The sequence below is a fragment of the Falco rusticolus genome, chromosome 8 (assembly GCF_015220075.1).
Source record: "Falco rusticolus isolate bFalRus1 chromosome 8, bFalRus1.pri, whole genome shotgun sequence".
Taxonomy (NCBI): domain Eukaryota; kingdom Metazoa; phylum Chordata; class Aves; order Falconiformes; family Falconidae; genus Falco; species Falco rusticolus.
In genome coordinates, this window is record NC_051194.1 from 44,903,403 (window position 1) to 44,928,162 (window position 24,760).

Below are 24,760 nucleotides of genomic sequence, written 5' to 3' on the forward strand. Positions count from 1 at the left end.
TAGCATCCATCAGAAAACTGACACAACTGCAGAAATCTCCATGTTTCTTCCAGCCGTGGCTGTAACAAGTGGTTCACCGTATCTCTTTTACTAACAGTAAGGCCTTATTTTCTTCCTCAGAGATGTAACTGGTGTTGAGCCATGAGGTCTATACGTGCAGGAAGAGTGGAAGTAAAAGAGTTGCTCCACCCGCTCCAAAGCGGGAAGGGACGATGCTGTACCCTAAACCTCCTCACAGATGGTTAACATCCCACAGACCCCCGGGCTGCGGCCGGGTAACACAGCCCAGGTCCCCGCACAGCGCTCCAAGGGGCTGGCAGCGGTGCACTCCAAATGGCAGAGCCAGCCAGCGCCCGCCCGCTGCCGGCGGTGCCCGCGCCGCCGTGCCAGGTGCGAGGCTGCGGCGGGCAGCACTACGCATGCGCGCTGGCCAGGCCGCGCCGCGCCGCGCCGCGCCCTCCCCCCGGCGGCGCCCTGCGGGCGGGGCCACCAAAGGAGCAGTCGCGCGGATGCAGTTCTTCAAGGCTCCCGCCGCGACGGGGCGGGGCGGCGCTCGCGCAGCGCTGGGCATGCGCGCGGGTGCGCGCCGCGCACGGTGCCGTTATTGGCTCCTCACTGCTTTTCGGCGGGCGGAAGCGGAAGTATATGAGTGTGCGCTCACTTCCGGTGAGTGGGCGCGCGGGTTGATTCGTTCTGCCCGGCTGACTCGTCTGCCACCTCTTCGGAAATGGCGGGTGAGTCCCTGGGCCTGGCTTGCCCTGCGCTGCTCGGCTGCGTCCTGAGGGATGACAGGGCCTGCAGTGCCGCTTTGACCGCGGCGGGGGGCCGCGGCGGCTTGGGGGAGCCGGTCTGGGTGCAGTCCGTCCCTCTCCGGGAGGGGGAGCGGGGTACCGGGGCCGGTCTGCGCTGTTCCCCTCCGCCGTGCTTATGCGGGCGCGCGCAGGTGCTGGGACGTGGGGCAAGGAAGTGGAGTGCGAGCTGGGGGCGGCCGTGGCGGGACTAGTGGGTGCGGGTGGCGTTGAGGGCTGGCCGCGGTGAGCTCCGACCACCGGAGAGTCAGGTGCTGGGGGTGGGGCTGACTTTCTGCCCTCCTGTTGCTATGGTCATGCTGCTGCTGGGCGGGCGGGCAGGCAGGCAGGCAGGCATCCTCGAGCTCACAGTCGCTTAGTAGTGGTAAGCCAGAGTGTGTCTCCATGATCACTAGTTTAGTGGGGGTGGGAAGGGAATCAAAAACCCAAACTTGCCTTTACTTTAAGACTACTACCTGATGTTAGAGGAAGAACTTTCTGGTAAGACTTCTGGAATAAAGGGGAAGCTGGATTTGTGAAGCACTTGAAAAATACCATAAGTGAAACATGTTTTCAGTGCTGAATTATGCTTTGGAAAACAGACTAGATGTAATTTGTTTGTTATTTCCTTCTGGGTCTACTCTGGAACAAAGTGGTAACTATGTAATTGCTGGTGGCATACATGCCACTGTAGCCCATGAACACCTGTTTATGAAAACAACTTCATGCAAATACTTGAAATGCCCTGAAGCATGTTACTTAATGTGGTCTTTAAAAGAAACATGTTAGGCTGAATACTTAATCTCTACTTAGAGCTTTCAAATATGTTTTGTTTGTAATAGCTTAGAACGTTTAACTGCGTTCACTGTAATGCCCTTCTTTCTTGGAGACTAAAAAGGGAGATAGTTGTGATCTGTTTTCTAGTTCTTGTTTCTAGTTCCACAAAAGCATTTGAGATAAATCGCTATATTCCTTTTATACATTGTAGCTTTTTTTAACCTGCTCTTTCAGTATTTTTGGTGGGTTTGTGTTGTGTGTGTTTTTCTGGTTTTGAGAACCTTTTTCTAAATATGTTCCTTGAATAATAGTGACACATAGATTTGTACACCTTTTAATTCTTTAAAAAATACATCTTTTTATTCAGGACTTACTGCTATGGAGAAGAAGCTGGCTGAATACAAGTGTAATACAAATGAAGCAATTCAGCTGAAACTAGGTAATGTCACTTAAAATATTGTGCATTTGATACTGGAATATTTTAGTACCTTCTTAAGAAACTTCCTTAAAACTCGGGTGGATTTAAGTATAATATGTACTTATTAGTATGAATATACAAACACAAGAATAGAAATACACAGTCTAGTTTTGCTGAGACTGCAACGATTAAGTACAGCTATAGAAATTCAGTCTTGTCTCTGCATAGTAATGTTATTACCTATTTATTAGCATGTTACCAGAGTGCGTTGGAATTATGTCTTATTTTCTTGAAGTATTATGTCTTTTCTTCTCTAATCCTTATGCCATGTTGCAGTTCTAAGTATGTTGTCTTCGTGGTGACCATAGCAACAGAACTAATTTCTTTAGTTACAAATACCAGATTTTTTTTTAAACATCTTTCTCTTTTTCATTGAAAGGAAAAAACAAAAAGGAAGAAAGACTGGAAAGTGTTGTTGGGTTGGGTTTTCTGCTGCCCCCCTATCTAGATTACACAAAACAATGAAAATTGTTTAAAACGTGGATAGAAAAAAATTCTATTTTTTGAGGACTGTTTATTGCGCTCTATAGTTAATTTGCTTACTAGGACACCCAGAATACAAACAGAACTACTGAACTCTTGGTGGAGTTGCTCATATCTCAAACTTACATGCAGCAGTAATGACTTAAAGAATAAGGCATACCTGTCTTAACTTTTGATCTTTCCAGCCCTTCAGCCATTTCTTCCCTTGAGCAGTACAAATACTATAATTTAAGAAAATAAAAGTAATGAACCTGTGAAACAATATCCTGAATTACTACTAGCAATCTATTCTGTATAGTTTAGTAGCATTTTTAATACAGAATCACCTTCAGCTTGTGAGCCAAAATGTCATTATAACCAAAATACTTATGTTTTTAAGCCACTATAATTGTGCAATATTTCCCTTGCTCTTAAATGTTATTTCAAAAAAATGGTTTTATGACTGGATATATCGTATCATTTTTCTCTTCCACTTTTCTAAAACTAAAGGAGTGAATGAGACATAGTGACATCTGAGTGAATTCTGTCTGAAAATCCAAGGAACTACTATACCAGGCTTCAGGGGGACTGCTAGAGAGTTTTTAAATAAGGTGCCCATTGCCCATTTCACCTAATATCTTTAGCTTCCTTTTTTCTTTCAGAGAGTATAGATGTTCCACATACAAATTACGTTAAGAAAAATGATGAGAAGCTGCAAAGTGGTGCCATTTAAGAAAAGTCATGCATTTCCCACATGCCTATAAAAGCAGTTATACACTGTCCTCTTCAGGGTCCTAATTTAGTCTGTGGTGACAGTTCAGAATTGCTCTTTAGTTATTGTTTTATTTCTTTTTTTGTTGTTGTTTTTTTTTAACACTGCCACTTGGACTCAAATGTATTGCTTATAGTTAAACCTGAGAAGCCAAGGGCAACTGTTCTTTTGCTTCTGAGAGGGCCAAGCTTCTATCTTGTCACTAAGACACTCCTCATATGCATTTTTCTCCTTGAATAATTCCTTTCTAATATTATCAGAAAAAAGCTTTTCTTAATTTCTGTTTTTACTGGAGTAAAGCAGCAATAAAGCTGCAGTTCAATATTCCACATGCTTTAGAAAAAAGCTTTAATAGCAATATTAACTCCTACAATATTGTATGCTCATGCAAATGCCATATTATCTCATTCAACATAAAAAATAGGTAACTGTCGTTTTGAGCTACTTGTGCCTTGTTAATGTGGCTGAACTATATAACTTTAATGCTTAAGTTAAGAGTTAGATCCCTTCCAATTGCAGGTAACTGTAAATACACAGAGGGTGTTTAGGAATCAAGTTTCTCAGTCTTCTAAAATTTTTCCTAGAAAATCCTACTTTAATCTCTAACCTCATCCACTAATCATACATCATATATTTTATGATGGAAGAACTGCTGTAACTCCATATAATGGAGTTACATTATAAATGCTTGTTGGGTAAGTTACTGAGTTTGAGTAGATGCCATTATAGCGAATATTTTTACCTTACCAGAAAAGACCTTTTTAAGTAGGCTTTAAGGAAAAGTAAAGAACCAGGAAACAAAAAATCACTTAATTATTTTGGTAATATTGGTACAAGGACCAATATAGTATTGGTGCAACGTTCTGTATGTATTCATGCTGATTCTCCAAAACTTTGACATGAAAGTAAACGCACATAAACATTTCTTTCTATTCATGACTCCATGAAAACGCCCTACAGTGAAGAGTTCTCATCTGCGTGTAGAAGAATGGCAGAATGAGAAGGCAACATTGTTGACATGATTGATCTGGCTTACTGTGGGGATATCTAGCTGAGCAGTGCCTTCAGTGCTCAAGATAAAGTTAAAGGCATAACATTCAGGGCAGTGAGGTATATGAAATATATAAATCTGTGTCAATTTCTCAGTTTTAATCTGTTTAATGATTTGATCTCAGATCAAATAACATGCATCTAAATTGAACAAGATGTCTTTTTCATTTGTATGCCAGCCTAACATAGAAATGTTCATAATTGAAATTGCCTGACTGTAGTGGAAGAACACGTGAACATCTGCCAGGGAATCTGTGGATAAACAAACTGAAGCTGATAACTTGGTCATGCTCTTTTTTTGTTGTTTCCTCAGTTCGCTTTCCTGAGGATTTGGAGGATGACAACACAACATTTAATCCAGAGTATAGCCATCAAGTGTTCGGAGACGAGTAAGTTAAAGCATCCAGAGTCAAACTGATAGGTCCAGAAGAGGAGAGTTGCTTCCAAATTGTTAGAAAACAAGAAACCCTGCTATGCCAAGCTATTTTAAGTGACACAGCAATACTTCAGTTTTATGACTATACAGTGAAACTGTGGCCTTGGTGCTTAGCTTGTAGTTTGAGCCTGTAGTCATTTTATATGCTATTTTAAGGTAGATTAGCAGAGAATGAAATACCTGATTTTGCAGTCAGCTTGTTTAAGTGGGCATTGTGTTCATGGCATTTCTCAAAGATTAAGAAAAATTACCAATTATTGCTAATAAGTTTCACAGTAATAAATACCAAAAATGTATATCTAGCAACAGTATATCAATTTCTTTTTCACTGTTACATGGGATTTTTAGTGAATAAAACATAGAAGTACTTACTTAAACCCATATTGTTGGCTGTTCTAGATAATTGAATGTTAACTTCATTGAATTCAGGGGTTTATTTTCTCTAATATATACACTTCTAACCAGTTAGACATGCAGGGGATACAGAAACTATAGAATCATTTAGGTTGGAAAAGACCTTTAAGACCATAGAGTCCAACTGCAAACCTGGCACTGCCAAGTCCATCACTAAACCATGTCTCTAAGCACCACATCTACATGTCTTTTAGATACCTCCAGGGACGGTGACTCTACCACCTCCCTGGGCAGCCTGTTCCAATGCTTGGCAAGCCTTTTGGTAGAGAAATTTTTCCTAATACCCAGTCTGAACCCCCCCGGTGCAACTTGAGGCCATTTCCTCTTGTCCTATCGCTTCTTACTTAGGAGAAGGGACCAACACCCACCTTGCTACAACCTTTCAGGCAGTTGCAGAGAGCAATTGGGTTCCCCCAAGCCTCTTCCTCTCCAGGCTAAACAACCCTAGCGGTTTCCTCAGCTGTTTCTCAGAAGACTTGTGCTCTGAACCCTTCACCAGCTTCATTGTCCTTCTTTGGACACACCCCAGCACGTCAATGTCTTGTAGTGAGGGGCCCAAAACTGAACACAGTATATGAGATGCAGCCTCACCAGTGCCAAGTACAGGGGGACAATCACTGCCCTTGTCCTGCTGGCTGCACTATTTTGATAGGAGCTGGAATGGTCTTGGCCACCTGGGCACATTGTTGGCTCAAATTCAGCTGGCTGTCGACCAGTGCCCCCAGGTCCTTTTCTGCTTTTCAGCCACTCTTCCTAAAGCCTGTAGTCTCGTGTGGGGTTGTTGCGACCCAAACGCAGGACCCAGCAGTCAGCCTTGTTGAACCTCATACAGTTGGCCTCTGTCCAGCCTGTCCAGAGCTGCCTTGCCCTCCAGCAGGTCAGCACTCCCCCCCGAACTTAGTGTCATCTGCAAACTTACTGAGGGTGCACTTGATCCCCTTGTCCAGATCATTGATAAAGATATTAAATAGAACTGGTCCCGCTACTGAGCCCTAGGGAACACCACTTGTGACCAGCCACTAACTGGTTTTAACTCCCTTCATATCACTCTGGGTTCAGCCATCCAGCCAGTTTTTACCCAGTGAAGAATATACCTGTCCAACCCATGAGCAGACAGTTTCTCCAGAAGAATGCTGTGGGAAATGGTGTCAAAGGCTTTACTAAAGTCTGAGCAGAAAAGTGTTACTTCTTTTTTTTTCCTAAAGTGTCATTTAATATTTTCAGTAGGGTGATATTCAATAATCTGGCCATAGTTTAAAACAAAAAAACAAACCACTATGGAAAATCCCCATGCATGTGTCTGTGGGCTTCTTGAAGTAGTTAAGTTTCTTAATTTCCAATTAATTTAAAAAGCATGCTAAGTATTCCAAGTAGGATGAACTATATATATAAAGATGTAGTAGTCTGATTTTATTACAATCTACTGCAGCTATCATTGACAATAATTATACTTTCAGTAATGGGAGAACTCTCCAATCTGTCAGTATAACTACCAACCAAATTCTTGTTCTGGCGCTTATACTTCAAATTTTAAATTGTAAGTGTGCTACCATAAAAGAAAATCTCAGTTTAAAAAAACTTAACAATGCATTGAAATATCAAAAAAAGGAACCTGTTTCTTTGTGACTGGTACCATATTCTGCCATTTGGTGTTTTGCCTGAAAAGAAATTCTCTCTGCTTCACAACAATATAGTACTTACGTTCAGGCAACTCATATTTTCAAAGTGTAAAAAAGGCTTTTGTATTCTATACTTTGCATTTACTTGCTTCTAGTTAGATTGTATACCTATATAGAAACTGTTCACCAAGCCCACACTTAACTGCTATGACTGGTTATCTGTCTGTGTTTTATACAGTATAAATTGCAGTAGTGTGTTCCAAATTATTACACTATGCTGTAAGTTTTCATAAGGTATTGAAAAACATCAATGCAGTATTAGCTATTTCAGGTATTCTTTCTTGAGCTGTCACAGTAAGGACACAGACACTGCCTTACTGAGTTCAGGCACATGTTCTGTTTCTCCACTAGAGGAGCAAATAACTAGTAGAAATAATGTAAGGCATTATCTCTGTCTAGATAGTGTGCATGCAGTTTGATCCCCTTTTCCTATTAGGAAACTTAGTATACCTCACTGGGAAGGATGGTGCAAACCTCAAAGCATATTAAATGAAAGCTCTGTGATGCAAATGTTTTGCTGTGTATAGCATTCCTGATTGTTCTGTTCTTCTTCCTCAGTGAAGTTGCTTTTGGATACAAGGGACTGAAGATCCTCTTGTACTATATTGCTGGTAACCTGTCAACGCTCTTCCGCATCGAATATACATCTAAAGTTAATGAAAAGTTTGACTGTGTGGAGGTAAAGACAGAACCAGACTTGCACTTAAAATATTGTTGAGAAGGTTTAGTTGGGATATGGACAAGTATTCTAGATTTAGTAATTGCCCACCCAAAAATGATTTACATTAAAAGCTTCCTTTGTTGCTAAGCTGAAAATAACTTCAAACTTCATCTATACATTTTCCCATTGTTCCTCATTTAACTGCAGTACCATCAAAATTGTGTCAAACGGTACAATCAAACATGAGATGCTAATACCAAAGCCAGTTCCACAAAAAAAGACCCCCAACAACTTAGCAAGACTGTATTTTTGTGTTAACTGTCTCCAGGAGGAGGACTAACATTGGTGGGTTTTTATGTTGAAGAGAATTCAGTAAGAAGGAAAAGGATGTTTCTGTAAACACTTCATGAGGTAGGGTGCTTGATTGTGTCTCTTTAAATGGCAGGTGTGGAGAACAAGTATGGCAGAAATGAGATTAGAAACTTCTGGTTAGGTATCATGTGTGCTTTATGCATTACTTAAAGGAGTACAATAATACAATTGCCTGCAGGGTGTTTTATTTGGTTTTGGGCTCTTACTTTTTTCTTTTTTTGCCTACAGCTTTTCCAAGCTTATAAAAAACTTGAAGAAAAGCTTTTTCCCTCCGCCCCGCACACACACACCCACCACTTCTTCCTATATGCTCTCAGAATATTTTTGAGAACCCCACAAAAGCTAAGCTAGTCAGTCTTTCAGCTAGCTGAAGAAAGGTATATGGAACTTAGAAATAGGAATAAAATACTTTATTAAGAATGTTTTTAACCATTAAATTATTGTATAATTACCTGTACAGTTATTTAGAAAAAAAATTAGTTTTTCAGAGTGGTCTTTGATATATTAAGAAAACTTAATATCCTCTGAGTTTTACTTAGTTATAAGGAAGAAAAAATTGAGTTGATTTCTTTCCAAAAGAGCTACTGGTATGGTTATTGATGAGTCTTCGTAATACTCTGTATTTGCACTGACTTCAAATTACTCTGCCTGAGAAAAGTTTTTTTTTTAAAAAAAAGTAAATATCTTTATGACTTCAAGCTGTATTTTAAGTTCCCAATTTCAAATTAATCAAGTTTATTTAAATATTTTCAAGGAAAGGACTATTGTAAAGCAAAAAACATTGGAATGACTTCTGAATGAATTTGAATGTTGAACGAATTTGCCCAAAAGATTTGCCCTTCCTTGTTCTGAAGTTGTATTAGAATATACTTAGTTCAACAAGCTAAGTGCCTGGACATGTCTGAAATACTTGTGAGGCTAGGGCAACATTATCTTAGGAGTGAAAGGTCATGATCTTCAATCTTTAGAAGGTTTTTAGAAATAAGGAAAAAAGGAAAACTTGTTGGCAAAGTAATAATCATATTAAAATCAAACAGTCCAACTTCTTACCAGCATAACTTCAAAATCATGTCACAACAGGAATCCACACCGTAGGGCCTTTTTACTTACAGCCTATCTATTTTCTGTACAAATGGCAAAGCCCCTTTACTTCTCTGGAGGTATGTGCAAGCTAAAGGAAAGATCTGTCTTGCCCTAAGTGCACTCTGCAACTTTTTTGAATGCTTGGAATCCTTGCTTCTTTCAGGTCCTGTTTTCTATATTTAATTATTCCTCCAATTGCTTAAGGGATTGAGATGGGGACAAAAAAAGACCTTTCTGAGCGAGGCTTCTCTATACTTTCCAGAGTATCCATAGGTTTTCACTGAATCAGAAGAATAGGTAGCTTACCCTGTGCTTCACTTGGTATTGTTAACAGCGTACATCCAAATAAGCTGATCATGTGGCTATATGTAAACCTAAATAGGGAAAAGATTTGCCATTAATTTAACCACCTTCAGATATGAATGCAGTTGCAGAGATTAGAACATAAACTGTCATTACAGCAGGGTGTCAATTTAAACATATTAACATTTACTTTTCGAGGTTAGCTGTTTAGTTGCTGATCTTGGTTCCTTCAGGATAATTATACTAAGATGCAGACTATCTGCTATACATGACTGTTGATCTTTGTGTTGTGAATAGATGGTGTTTAGGAAATGACAGCAGTTTCTGCATTTAACATAACTGGTTACAAGGGAGAAGTTAGTTTTATTGCTCTGCAAAGTTATTCACAGCTTAGGATTTTGTATCTAAATACCCACACAAGCCCATTCAACAGCAGGTGGTTTTATTCTGTGGTAGTAGGTTTGGTTCCATTATTGCTAAAGCAGCTGCTACAGTCTCTGCTGGGGACTTACAGAAATATTTGCCCCAATACCAATATTTTTTTCTCCAAGATCTTTTCAAACATGAGGTAAAAGATAAGATCCTGAAATGTCAGGAGTCAGAACTCCAGTCATATTTATGCATCTTAGTATCATCTCCTTAAAGATGGATCTAAACCATGGTAGTGGAGAAGGCTCAGCAAAGTATGATCATGTTTTGAACAGAAGCTGGCACTTCATTTAATGAAAATAGAAGTTATCCCTTGAGTGGAATTGATCCTTTCAAATATCTGAAGAGAGGCTGCTTTCTTCTGGTGTAAATATTAATAGCCTTGACCTCCAAATTGCTTGCTGCTTTGAGATTTGCAGCTGTTCAAGTATCTTCCTTTTCATCTGCATTTTCTGATGGGGCAGGAGCGAACTATTTCACTAACCTCTGAAATAGTCTTTACTATAAATGTACTTGTCTTGCTCTGCAGCTGGGCTAACACATTTGCTTGACACAAAAGTTAATGAAAAAGTGTAATTTTAGTATTTGGCATCCTTTTTTAAGCAGTACTACTGATCACTCCATTGCTCCCCACTGGAAATACATGTAATTGTTGTAGAAATTCAGCTTTCAAATATTTTTCTATAATTATTTTAAATTAAGTCACTTTGAAACAGCATCTACATGATACACAGATGTTATAACTGCCTGTTAGTACAAGAATAATCTCTATATTGAAATTACCCAGAGTCAAATGCTATGTACAAAGAGACACTCCCCACTTAAGTAGTACTACTACAAATGAAGTTTAGTTACAAGTCTATACCAAATTCCCCATCATCACCTTACATGATTCTGATTATGAAGGTTATACATTACAGACAGTACCTCCATGAACCATAAGCTCAACAGCTCTCAGCTGGCTTCATTCAGGTTTTTGCATGCTTCATTGTAAGTGGCTTCGCCTCTGCTTAATACTGCTGCAGTAGTCAGCTGGATTGTTCTTCTGGAAAGGAACTTGTGTATCACCGTTGCCTCCATGCCAGTTGGTAAGATAGGACTGCCTTACTCTGGCAAAAGAAATTAACCTCTCACCAATATCAAAGAAATACACATGGGAAAGGCAGTAAACTAATTTTAATAACTGCTTGGTTTATGAGCACTTCAGAGAGAAGTGTCTGGAAAGTGCCTACTAAGTAATGGATGTTTCCATTAAAAAGAACAGGTATTAATGAAAACAGGTATTAATGAAACAAATTCTTTGTATGCTGTTGCTATTTCAAGATTCCAGTATTCCAGGACTTACTGAAAATTAGATCAGTTAAATTTATGCCACCACTCAAACTGAGGATTCTGGGATTTCCTCTGTGAGAAAGAGAGATCTTATTAACCCTGAAAGTAACTGAAGAATATGGTTTCTTTTCTTAAATTATGCCAGACTCCATTTCAAGTGGAGAGAAATTGTAGGAGGCAGTAGCTGAAAATTTGTTGCAGTCATACAGAACTAATAAGAATTATGTACTGCTTTATCTGCTAAGCCTCTGTTCTCATTATTTAATTGTATTTTATGGAAAACAAAATTTTTCTGTGGTGGGAGCCAGATTGTCTTACGTGCTTTCAGCAGGTTGGAAGCTTGCCTTCCTTACCACTCGTGAAGAAACTTAGAATTGTGAGGGGAGCAAAATTACTTAAACATTATTTATGTAATACTTCATACTGTATATTCACCCTTTTTAGGTACCTTGCACATAGCTTAAGTTATTGAACTGATGCTTGAAAGTATTCTTTTAATTCTAGATTATTTTCACATGCTCTTTTCAGATACATAAAATAAATCGCTACACTACAGATTCTTAGTTGCAGTTTCCTACAGCTTTGACAGCAGTGCAGTGTAAGATCTGTGTAAAAACTGCACTTGCACAGTTTAAAAAAAAAAGGCATTTCTAAAATGTGTTCCATACTATTAACCTTTTCTTTATGTAAGTCATTGATTCTGGAAAAAAATGGCTGATTTTGTGTAACGCAGTTAAATCACTTAAGTGTAAAGAAAATGTTTCACTAATATTGCTCTAAGAAGAATAGCAAAGGTTCCAATAAACGCATCTCTTTTGTTTTGAGAATGAAATGGATGTAAAGATTGTACGCATGTTAACTGGGTTCTTACACCAAGTATTGTAGAGCTATATTTTAATTGCTTAATAGAGCTCTCTACAAATATAAATATAAATGTTGGTAGTACCAAACCATTAAGAATAAAACTTGTTTGTGCTGAACTACATCCATCTTTCTCTGCACTAAAAATGAAACTGAATGATAAAGTGCTATTCATTTGCAGGTGCATTGCTTCTACTTAAGGGACTATAGTTGAAAGGACAGGAATTAGTAGCATGTTGTATTAGCCTTTTGTAGTGTATTTTGTTCTAAGCATCTTAATTTCCCTGTTTTGAATGCTAAGTAGCAAGGGTCTTGGTTTTGAACTAATACCCATCATGCATGTAAACGGTGTGAAAGAGCTGCTTAGTAAGTTAACACAAAGTGTTCTTGTGTCAGCTCTTGTGGAAATAGATACAATACAAACATTACAGCTGAACTCACGGCAAACTCCATTAAGTAAAAACCTGGATTCATTGTTCAGAGGAAAGTTTGAATTGAATGTAAGCTCATTTTGTTGAATGTAATGTCAGGCTTTTAGGGGTTGTATTGAGGAGTACGGTTTTGTTAAGTTGAGACCAATTCATTAAGTTTTATTGCCTGGTGAGAAGCAGTAATACGTTATTGTGAAACTTCATCAAATATTCATGGTTAAAAAGGAGTAGTAAATGTATTCAATCAAGTGGTCTTTTTGGGGTCTGAAAGGGATTATGAAGTCTGCTCAGCTGATAGTCTAACTTTCACTTTGGTTATCTGAAAAGAGTAATTTTAATCTGAGTTTAATTTTGGGGTCAGAATATTTTGTCTTCCCCAGTATGTTACACCACAGGTGAGATTTGCTGACAGTATCCTTAAATTATATTTTTATTATGTTAAATTTTGTTTTCAGTTTTTTCTTTGATTAGAATGTAGGATGATGTCTTCTGAGTTTGTAAGGTGTTTGCTGCTGATTCTATAGGCAGGCATTTCAAGCAGGGAGACACAAGAATGCAAGAGTGTGCTAGCTGTCACTTTCCTATTTGGGAGCTACCATTTTTGATCTTTGTCCCTTTTCTTCCACATAGTTTTGCTTCACCTAATACCTCTTGTAAGCTGCTTGTTTGGGAACCTGTGTTCCACAAGGCTGTGTAGGTCTTAGAGAATTGCTGACTGGGAAGTCTTAGCTTCTGAACGTGCTGCACTTTCAGAATAACTATCAGCACTATTAGGTTTTGAATTGGACAAATGTAACAGTCTGTAACCATAAAAACATTCATTAACTTATGCTGTAACTGCAAGCTTTTAGATGCTTGTGGTGGCTGCTGGATTGTGACTTTGCTGGATCTCATCAGTGCAGCTCCTTTACTTGCTGGAAAGTCACTACTGAACACACAGGAATGCTTGAGCTATTCCTTGTCTTTTTTTTCTTCTTTCATTACTGTTAGGCCATAGCGTCTCTCTTACATGCATTTCTTATACCACAATAGTGACATCAGTGCTGTCTTTTTCCAATCTTCCACTGATCCTGCCCCCTTTTGTAATCTCCAGGCAGATGATGTTGAAAGTAAAATTAGAGAAATCATTCCTCCTGGCTTTTGCACAAACACAGATGACTTTGTGTCTCTTCTGGAGAAGGAGGTCAACTTCAAGCCCTTTGGAATGCTGCTACACACATATTCTGTCCATAATGAGGAAGCTGGTGAAGATATAACATATCAGATATACAAGGTATGAGAAATAAGTTTAAAACTTGTGATTTTGAGCAAGCAAATCACATTTTATTTTGCAGTGATGCATTTTCAGTAATGTTTTGACTGTAATATATAAATACTGTCATTTTTACCAGTTTATTGATAATTATAAACATGCTTTTTTATATTGGAGAATTTAATTAGGTTTTGCATGGGGTTTTTTCCCTCTTACATCTGTGATAGGTTTCACCTGACTTCTCCTGGCTTTTTCCCTAGGCCGACATGACATGTACAGGCTTTCGAGAATATCATGAAAGGCTTCAGACGTTCTTGATGTGGTTTATTGAAACTGCTAGCTTTATTGATGTAGATGATGAAAGATGGAACTACTTTCTAGTGTAAGTACAGTTCTAAAGCAACAGTGGACCTTATTACCTCCACAAAGCCTGCATTTTAATTGTGGCTGGCCAATTATTGGAGCAGTATAATGATATTTTTCCCAGGAAAGAAAAACCATTGTTTATGAGGCTTGAGTTTTCCTCCATTATGCTTTGGGAAAGCTTGAGAATAGAGCTGAATTAAATGCTGTTGTCCGTTAGAGCCCTGAATGTAGGCTTAAACAGTAAAATGAGCTTTGCCTGTGTTTTCTTTTACTTGCCACCTATTCATCTTTATAATAAGCAAGTGCACTGAAGTGCTGTAAAGAGGCCTGATTTATCCAAGTTGCTGCACACCAATTAAGTGAATTGTACATTCAGAACATAGCAGGTGTACCCATTGGGCCCTCACAGAGTAGCTTGCTGACACTGAAAATTCAGTTGGAGAATGGAAAAGAAAATGGACACTGCATGGGAGCGCGACTGTAATTGACCTGCTTGGCTTTCTGTTTTATCTGCAGATTTGAGAAGTATAATAAGGATGGAGCTACGCTCTTTGCGACCGTAGGCTACATGACAGTCTATAATTACTATGTGTACCCAGACAAAACCCGGCCACGTGTAAGGTAATTGGCGGTGTAACTCGTGCCTTGCCTTTTATTTCAGAAGAGGGAACTGCTGAAGTTCCCAATACTTGTTTATAATGGTGTTGATTTGTTTAAAAAAATCCCCATTATTAGCTGGCTATGCACTGATTTATTTCATTGTTCCCTTCCTCAAGCAGAGGGAATCTTAAACAAGTTTTGAATATTTAGCAATTTTAAGACTCCATTAAAAATTTTATTTTAACATGAAGATTGCTACATGTACTTTAATCTAAAATGAAATACCGTTTTGGTTTTAAGCCTTTGCATTATAAAGTTTGCAAATGCGTGCATTTGAACTGAAAATACTTTCCTTTGTCTGTAGCCAGATGCTGATCTTGCCACCATTCCAAGGAGAAGGCCATGGTGCTCAGCTGCTTGAAACAGTTCATAGATACTATATGTCTTCTCCTACAGTACTTGATATAACAGGTTTGTGTTAAATTTTTAACTCAGCTCACCTGTTTCATAAGCAACTTGTAGCATTTACAGGTTGTTAGCCTGCAAACTAACTTTCATGTTAATTTGTCAGAATTAAATGGCCTTTTGAAGATTTAGCTTCAGCTCTGTTCAGGATTAATAGTACCCTGGTTTACAGAAGAACTGTATATAATGTAGCTCTTTAAATCCTTTACTTAGAGAACAGCACACCAGGAAAATTCAATCCCTAGCATGAACGGATTACCAGCTAATTAGCCATTTTATTGTGAGAATACACAGCTGAATTTTCCAAGAGATCGAGCTTTGTCAAATTCCTATTTCTTCTACTTACTCCTATTAGCCAAAACTCAAAATTGGGAGCAGGGGGGACACCAACGTAAAATTGCACATAAATATTACTGTGTAAACCAAAATTTTAGAGACAGTAAAAATCTGTAGAGAACTTGTGCTCCCAAAGCATGAATTGCTGGCTGAAGGCATCCATGATATTGAAGGTGTGTGCACAAATACCTGGAAAAAAAAAAAAAAGAAAAAAAAAAAAGAAAAAATAAACTTGAGAAACTTGAGGAAATGGCAGAGGAGAAAAAGGGTATATGTGCACAAAAATAACATAAATGGCTACAAACATGACATTTGTTCTGTGGTTTCAAGTGCAATACAGGAAGAAATGCAGTTCAAACACATGACTGTTCTAGGTAGGGGCTGTCACAGACCTCACCTTAATTAGAAATAACTCCTCCATTCTAATTAAAATACAATAGAACACTTGCTTTCATAATGCAGTGCTGCAGGATAATCCTAACATAAAGTAATCAATCTCATCATTTTAATCCAGTTCATAGGAACCTAAGGAAATATAACTTTGTTTATGTAACAGGAAATCATGTGCATCATGCATTTACTTTTTTCTTTTTAATAGTACAAAGCTTTACCTTTACCTAGCTGTTAGGATTGAGGTTAAAAAAAGTCTTAACATGTTATTTCATAAATCATATGATGTGTTCATGGCTCAGTGCCTTAAACGCAGGGTTGTAGCAAACAGTAAATGTGCACTAAAATTGGTTTTATTTTCTTTATGGAATAAAGCAGGAGAAGCTTGCAGTATTCTGCATGACGCTCAAGTTATGGAAATTAAGGCTTTTACAAAATTATTTATTGTCCTTTTTGAGAGGAAAATCGGGCTGGACAATCTTGATATGGCCAGAATATTTAGTTACGTAGCCTCTAAAATTGTGAAGTAAAGCCTTTAACCATTTTGAAAAGAGGAAATTGATACACGTAACCTCTGTAAATGAGCTAGTGCTTTAAAAAAAATACTTCGTTCACATTTACAAAAAATATTTTGCTTTGCTTATAGCTTGTCCTCCTAATTGACACAAGCAAAATGTATACTGATAGTGCTTACGGTGCAGACACTGCCTTGTCTGTTTTCCAACTAATCTGAACAAAAAGGAATGGAATCAATCATCTCTGCTTCTCCAGTCTCTTCTGCAGAATAAGTGCTATAAGACTTGCCATACAAGATTAGGCCACTCTGCATGAAACATTTTAACTGATAAAATAGTCATAAGCATTCTCTATCCCAAAAAATAAACTGCCAGTTGTGCAGTGCTGCATATACAAAGTAAAAACTTCTATCCCAGTCCTCCTTGGAAACTTACTGGCTTTCGATTGTCCTTAAACTACAGATTTCAACTATTTACAATGGTCCTCAAAACTGAAGAAAAACACAACTGGGATATGAGCTGTTTAGCAATTTCACAATGCCAGTCCACAGAAAAATGAGTGCTGGGGGGAACACAACCCTGCTACTTATTTGTAGTAGTCCTGCCTAAACAATTAAGGAAGAAATATTCACAATGTTGTAAGCATTTTCCTTCTGCATATTTCATAAGTGGGAATAAAGTTGCATATGGGACCATGTTGATGTTCCTTGAAGCTAGTTTTCAACTTTGCTGTTTCTTTTTAAAGTAACAGATTTGATAGTTATGCTGCTGTTTTAAGCAAAATGGAAGGACCTTAAAATTGTGATCAGCTTTTGCTTGGGTCCTTCCAGCCTTTTAATTTTGTATAAGCTTGCCCTTTGGGTCCTTGTACCTTTCCTTACCTGCCTTGCTGACAAAGGCTATAACTTGTGGTCAATAATTGCCTTCGGCTAGTTTAGTTGTATACAGCAGGATAGTTTCACCAGTCTTTTTCCACATAGTTAGTTTGTGTTCTAGTACTCTACCATTCTGTCAAACATGGAATATACGGAAAAAAAGAAAAAGGGGTTTATACATAAGTAATTTTGTTTTCCCAAGAGTTAAATTGCATTAAATGTGTGTATTGACAGTCTGAGAAGTGCCTATATAATACTGTACAGTACTGCATACACAGAATATTGGAAATTTTTTCTTTCTGCAAGCTCTTTAACATCTATTGTCAAAAATGTAAAACTTAGATACTAGTACTTAAAATTCAGCACAGTTGTTCGTATACTGATGAATACCATATCTGCTTTTGTTTTCCGTAGTACTTTGCAATTACATACTAGAGATGAGGAAACATAATGCTGATATTAACTGTGTGCTTTTTTATTCTTTCCAGCTGAAGATCCATCTGAAAACTATGTGAAGCTAAGAGACTTTGTCCTTGTAAAGCTCTGTCAAGATTTGCTTTGTTTTTCCCCAGGAAAGTTAATGCAAGGTTTCACCCAAGAAATGGTGATGGAAGCTCAACAAAAACTGAAAATAAATAAGGTATTAAATCAGAACAGTTGTAGTTGGACATTATTATCAAACTAGTAGAATAACACTTTAAAAAGAGGTGGAGACGTGGAATTCGCGTGCTCTGGCTTATTTCTACAGATTTTTAGGTTGTATCTGGAAGGGAGAAGATACCTAGGTTGTGGGTTTAGGTAAATGTTTTTTTTACCTACTGATTCTGTTGATGTAATAGAATTTGACATGGTTTCCATTTCTTTCAAGTATACTTATACAAATAACAAGTGTTGTTTTGGGAATGCAGAACATTAAAGTAGCAAACTTAGAGAACTAAACAGTTAAATTTTCTGGTAATCTGCTCAGTGATTAAACTCATTAGTGAGTATGGTAGTGGAATGGCAGAGCTGCTTAATTAAAAATGTATTTGAATGTGGTTTAATGAAAACTTAGAGGCTTGAGGGATGGGGAGTGTGGAGCCATATTCAAATGTGTTCATGAAAATGGTATTGCTTGTATAAGGACACTACATTTTCAGCCTTTTATGTCTGATACCTTAAACCTGAAGGGATAAATAAGTCAGGTTTGGGTTTTTTAACAGTATCTAAACATATGCTAGCTAGTGTAGCAAACAAACCACCTTATTTTTGTTCTGTTGCTCAGCAAGAGAATACTTAGTCTTCTGTTTTCATACAGATGCAATAGTTAATAGGAATGTAGTGGCAACATGATTTTTTTTTTTTTTTTCCCAGATGTGATACTAGCTGATCCTGGTTCCAAAAGCACTTCGGTTTTCCCATTACTAATTCTTTCATTTTCTTCCCTAGTAAACAAAAAGTTGTAAATATTATTTCATTCTCCTATTTAGAACTCCCAGGGGGCCTTGTGAAGGGCAGTAGATATACAGCAATTAATAAAATAAGCAATGTAGATAATGTTTAGCAAAATACTGCTTAGTGTTACTCTAGTTCAGTCATTCAGTTACTTGAAGTAGTTTTGGTCTCTGGCTTTCTGGACTTCATGCTGTTCATCTACAGCAGGTCCTTGAAACACCTCTACAGCTGGTGCAACACTTTGGGACATCAGGCACTGGCTGCATGGAAGAAATGGTTTTGAAGGAAAAACAAAAATATTTATTCATTTAACCCACCAGACAGAAGGATAGGTTTGACAGAGGCTTGTCTGTGCCTATCTCCCAATAAGCTGAGGAATGACTTAATATTTCAGTATTTCTCCACTTTGAGTTCTGTTGAGTGACCGCTTTATTCAGACGTGGTTTTTATTCTTTCTGTTCATTAGCAACACACAAGACGAGTTTATGAAATTCTCCGATTGCGTGCAACAGATATGGGTGATGCAGAACAGTCCAGAAGCTATCGATTGGACGTTAAAAGAAGACTGATTGGCCCTTATAAGGTGTATATGACTTAAGTATCATACTTATTTCAAGGCTAATTATACTTGATTTTACTTTCATTTCCATAAATGTAGCTGATGCCAATTATGTTGCCAATCAACTACTATTAGTTATGCGGTGTTCTACTGACACATATACAGATGCAGAGAACGTTCACGTACAGCAGTGCTGAAGATCCTGTGCTTGGCTCCTGACTGTTTTGTGCCCAGTTCCAGCAGGAAGTTACTACTAAGGCTTTTTATCTTGCTACAAGTGGCATTGTGCCCAGGTAGGCTTAAGGGGAAGAAAATGTCAATTTCTTGAAAAGGCTAAAAATATGTTAATAGACAAGCCAAAAATCTGAAGAGGTAAATGCTATTACAAGTTTACACTGCAGACTAGGCATAGTTCAGATTCCTGTTCTACTTGTTAGCTAGGTCTTAGCAAAACAGCTTGCTAGAAGTAATCAAGCCATGTCAACATAGAATTCCGTGCAGATGGAATAGAAAATAATTTCAGCAGTAAAGTTCAAGGAAGTAATAAACTTATTACGAAGTAATTTTCTTAGTTCCTATAAAGTATGTCTCTCAGGATCTTCAGTACTGTTGGTCAGTATTGCATAACCTGACTCTGAGATACAGCTTAAAAAAAAATACATATCCTAGTCGCTAATGGCATCAGTCTTTGTATTAAGAGTCAAAAGACCACAAATAAATCTAGGTTTATTGCTATAATTAGCATGTTAGTCACTCTGTTCAGTACTTGCTAAGCAAACCAAAATCCTGTTGGAAAAGTTTTACAAAGTATGAGAAATACCTTGATTAGCTTGCAAGCCTTCCTAAAGCAGCACTTACCCTGCTATACCAAAATAGCAAAACTTTGATTGTGCTCATGCAGGACTTAGCGGGGCTGTTAACAGAAATGAGAACCCAACACTGTATTAAATACTTGCCTGATCTGGAGATAACACTATGTCATGCTGAGTGGCAGGGCCTGAATCAAAACGCTTTCTGTTCTCTTTCATGAGTGTCTTGTCTCATTTGCTAAATTTGCTACAAATATGGCCATGATTTTTCAGCTAACCAGACTGTTACAATGGTTGCAACTCATTCACTCAGCACTGAAGTCCTAGGGGGGAAATCCAGAATTGCATAGGCAACTTCAATTCTTGTGCTTCTAACAGATGTTTCCACTTCAGTCTTTGCATGCAGTAAATACATTAGTAATTAATGGATTTTGTATTGCTAGATATGCGATGCTGCAGCCAACACCCTTTCCCTGATTTTGTTTCATGTTCTGAAATACAGCTGTCTTGTTTATGATAGTTCTACCTAGAAAACAGCTTACTCGTGCACTCCTCCTAAACGATATTTCCAATAAATGTTATTCATGGTGCTGTTTTCAAAATTTTTTCAGAACTGGAATTAAATGAAGTTTTAGTAAGTATATAGTAATTGGGGAGGGGGGAGAAGCAAATTTTATTAAAGAATCAGGAATATTATTGCACGCTCTTAATGCTGGTATCATTTTTTATATAAAACACTTGATAGTTTCATTTGAACAGTGCTGCACAAATGTAGAATAATTCCAAATTGCCACTACCTTAACTTAGTAAAAATGGTATTACAGCTATTTCCTTGACTAACAATAGCAGAAATAAAACTGTCTGCAGAAACTCCAGATGCAAAACCCTGTAGTACATCTATTACCCTTCAGGTCTTCACATTAGCAAGGAGGCTGTTGCTAAAAATATTGAGATTTTTATGTATATGGCACCACTAGATTGGAATAACTGATACAGAAAGTAAAAGTTTTAGTATCTTTGTGAACAGGGCATCACTCTAAGGTAGCTCAAAGGGTGAGCAGCTTGTGAAATTCCAGGTTCACTGTGGCTTCTCCATTTTTGAAGAACCCTGGTTTTTATGCTCATTAGTAGACTCTGCTGGTAGACATGTCTTCTTGATAGTATGTCTTTGTTCTTCATGTCATCCCTTCTGCAAGTAAACACCACTGCTGTGCAGCTTTTCTTAGTCATAGTACTTCTTTTGGGTTTGCTACTTCAACAGAGTATAATTTTCTGCCAAGTCCAATAACTTGCTCCCAAATAATCCTCTTGAAACTGCTTGGGTAAAATGTCACTGACTGTGGGTTTCAGAATCTTGTGTACCTGCATATGCTGGTACTGTATTTGGGAGGAAATGGATATTGGAACAGCTGGCTATCTGAATGGTGTGGAGGGAATTTGCTTTTTACCCAGAATCAGGAACTTAGAGATGGCCTAATGCTACAGTATCAGATGTAATTGACATTTAAAAGCTGACACCTTTTTTTTCAGTGCTTATATATAATCTTAACAGATATTCCTGTTAATCAGACTTAAAATTAATTCTAGAATAAGGAGGTTTTAGTTTTTCTATGGACAGAAGCTTGCACAGAAGGTACTCATCTCTATTTTCATTTGGGAAACTCATCACACGTTTTGAGTATTGTACTCATTTTGACTAGCTAGAGCTAACGTGAATCTAAAATTTAAACAGCTATGCTACTTTTGACATCCTTCCTACAATTAAATCTTTCTTGATTATTGGCTAGAAATGTGCCTGGAGGCCTCATAAGGACTCTGATGCAGAAACTCCTTTTCTGAACTGAACTTTGGCTATGGGATCTGTGGGAGACTAAAGAAGTTTTTCTGATCTCACTCATTTACAGTTTACTCTGATCTCCACTTCTTTCTCCTGACCCTCAGCATCAATGACAGAAAGAAAACTGATTTTCCTTTGAGATAAGTGTAAAATTAAATGGAGTACAGAAGGGGTTTGATTTTAGAATAGTTTGGGGAAAAATTTGTTGTTTCAACAAACTCTTATGATTCCACAGGCATTGCAAAGATTTATTGATAAGATGCCAGGCACACATAATGCATTTTTTTTAAATGAAATGTTGAATGACATTTCGTTTTTTACAAAGCGAGGGAAGACTGGAGAATGGAAGGTAACCAAGGAACTGAGAAATTCAGAAATAGATACCAGCTATATAAAAGTACATCCAGAGAAAGGAAGTACAGAAGTATTTTGAGGTATTTTTAAAAAACAGGTAAAAACACCACATATGTGACACAGCAAGGGGAACTCCTCATCTTCTCCTCATCATATAAACAAATACGTTTATACCTGTAAATAATCTTGCTGCATTTCAGTGCTGTTATTGCTAATCCCTGGTAACTTTTTAATAATTTGTAAATACTTGTGAAATGTTTTCTGTGTACAGGAGGCTTAAAATTAATTATTGATAGTCAATTATGGGGAAATCAGTTGGCTGAACAGCCCCATAATGGGACACCAGTGTAATTAATGACAGCATAGAACTAAATATCCTGAGTAGTTTTCTACAGTCTAGTTCTTCATGCCATACATCTTCAGGAGTTGACCTGATCCGTTTGGTCAAGGAAAAACCTTGAAACCATTTTTTACTTCACATGTTGATTGGTAATACAGAAACTCAGGCTTTACCAGAACAGATGTCCTAATCAAACACTAACTTTTTTTCTTAGTATTAGGGACATCTTAAAGAGCTAGATAATGAAATTGAATACATTTGATGAAATAGCATATTCTTGATAATTATTGGTTGTGTTCAAATTACTATTTGTTTGGTTGCATAGAAAAAGCAGAGAGAACTTGCCAAGATGAGAAGGTGTCTAAGACCAGAGGAGCTGACGAACCAGTTGAACCAAATAGACCTAAACATGCAACATGAACAGTTAGAAGAGAGCTTCCAACAACTTGTTTCAGATTACCGAAGAGTCCTAGAACGACTTGCACAAGCCTGAGGATCCTGCCTGTACAGGAAACTTGCAAATTTCTATACAGTGTTGTAAAGCACATCCTTAATTGCCACTTAACTGCAAAAAATCTCATGTGACGTTTTAATCACATTAAAGGTGACTTGTGTTTCTGTGCATTTTGAATATTTTCTATTTTTGTGTTGTAGATTTTAAAATGTTGTACTTCAGGTTTGGGGGCACTTATTGCTGAAATAAACAACGTACATTCTCAGATATAGTATCACTTCAATTGTACAAATTTTCTTTACCCTTCTGTTTTGCCTCAACATTTAATAGATACCTGAATAGCAAGTTAATACATAAATCTAAGCAATATAAATACTGCATCTCTCCCAGATTTCTCCTAACTTGATCTTCCTCAGGAAGATCTAGATCTACTTGGATCCTGTTGTAGTGTGTAGGGCCTGTGCACTCTTTGGTTTAATGGCATGCAAGCAGCTTACAAGACTGGTTCTGTGATCTAGCTGGCATGCTTCCTGAGTACAGGCTCCTTACCCTATATTCAAAGTGGATCTTGCTCCCATATTCTGTCAGATCCACTCTGCTTAAGCCTCTAAAGATTCTTGAGCCATATTCCTTTTCAAACCCCCAAATTGTTTGTGATTTCAGGAAAATAGCTCACAAGCTGGGGAAACAGCCAAGACTTTGTAAGGACCCCAAAAGCACTTCTACTAGTCTAAGAACCATACAGATCTGTGGGCAGCAAGTGCCTTCATATAGGTCCTTCATTCTATTCTGTTATCCATTACTTCTCAGATGTGAGGTTATTTCTTAAATATCCTGCTTCTCTTCCCTCAGAGCACTACACCATGCTATCTTTTCTGGTAGTTCAGACTTCAGAACTGATTTGTCTTGGCCCGTATCCAAGAAGACTTAATCTGAATAAGGATTCTTGAAATTCACTAACCATGCTTTGTGGTCCTAAATGGGATTCGGGTCCAGCTTTCAAAACTGGAGTTTGTAGATTCACTGTTCTCTACTACCTTCCAATATGATGTGGAGGAAAGTGTAATGTTTTCCAAATGTTTAAAACCTATGGATAATTTTTTTATTCTCTTATTAAATCTGGTTAGGATATCTTGTCTATATGATATGTCATTCATCTACTGTACTATCTAAATCTTGCTCATTAACAACAGCAATTTTAGAAGACCTCTCCTGATTCTAGTAATAAACCTGAAGGTAAATTGCAGGATTTGGGGGGCTGGGTAGGCTTTTTTGTTTGCTTGGTTTTGATTTCTTATTGAATGTGTTCAGGTGTTTGTGATAAGCCAGAAGAGGGAAAGCTGAACTGAAGAACTGTGTTAAAAAAACCTGTGTTTTCTGTATAACGATCCAGGATGTTTCTTGTGCTTCTGGGGAAGTCTATGCTAACATTGCCTGAGCTTTTGCATTACTGAGGCTGAAACCAGCCACAAAGAAGCTTAAGCCTTTTAAGAAACTGTAGGACCAAAGAGAAAAAACACTAATGGGCTGTTTGCCCACTTAGAGAGACTGAACATTGTTTCCCTCTTTGTAAGTTGTTTTTATTGTGGGCAGGGGATAAAAAGGCAGAAGAATCTGGCACATCTGTTCCTTTCATCATTCTGGTACCTGAATGTGAGAAGGGAAAGGAGGTTTGTCTGCTATCAGCCCCAGGTTATCTGGATGTCCAAAAAGGACTGAGAAATGCCATGAAACGTAGGCTTTATGCTAGAGGTAGTGGAGTTGCTGTATTCAATTGATGGTGCAAGACAGATGTGAAAGAAACTACTAAGCCAAAAGGAGAAAATTGCTTTGCTTAGACAAATAG

The 24,760-nt window shown here is 37.9% G+C and overlaps 1 protein-coding gene across 2 annotated transcripts; it reads left to right on the forward strand.

The window, feature by feature from the left end:
• The first annotated feature begins 629 nt into the window (after positions 1-629).
• On the forward strand, positions 630-23,188 carry HAT1 (histone acetyltransferase 1). 2 transcript variants are annotated; one of them, XM_037397839.1, is made up of 11 exons: positions 630-734; positions 1,933-2,004; positions 4,641-4,716; positions 7,415-7,535; positions 13,422-13,601; positions 13,841-13,962; positions 14,463-14,567; positions 14,911-15,017; positions 17,616-17,767; positions 19,028-19,144; positions 22,786-23,188. In XM_037397839.1, the coding sequence occupies exons 1-11, from the start codon at positions 728-730 to the stop codon at positions 22,951-22,953; spliced, it is 1,227 nt and encodes a 408-aa protein (XP_037253736.1). In that variant the 5' UTR covers positions 630-727; the 3' UTR covers positions 22,954-23,188. The 2 variants fall into 2 exon arrangements, with proteins under 2 accessions (XP_037253736.1, XP_037253737.1); XM_037397840.1 differs by lacking the exon at positions 22,786-23,188 and adding an exon at positions 19,286-22,200.
• The last annotated feature ends 1,572 nt before the right edge of the window (positions 23,189-24,760 follow it).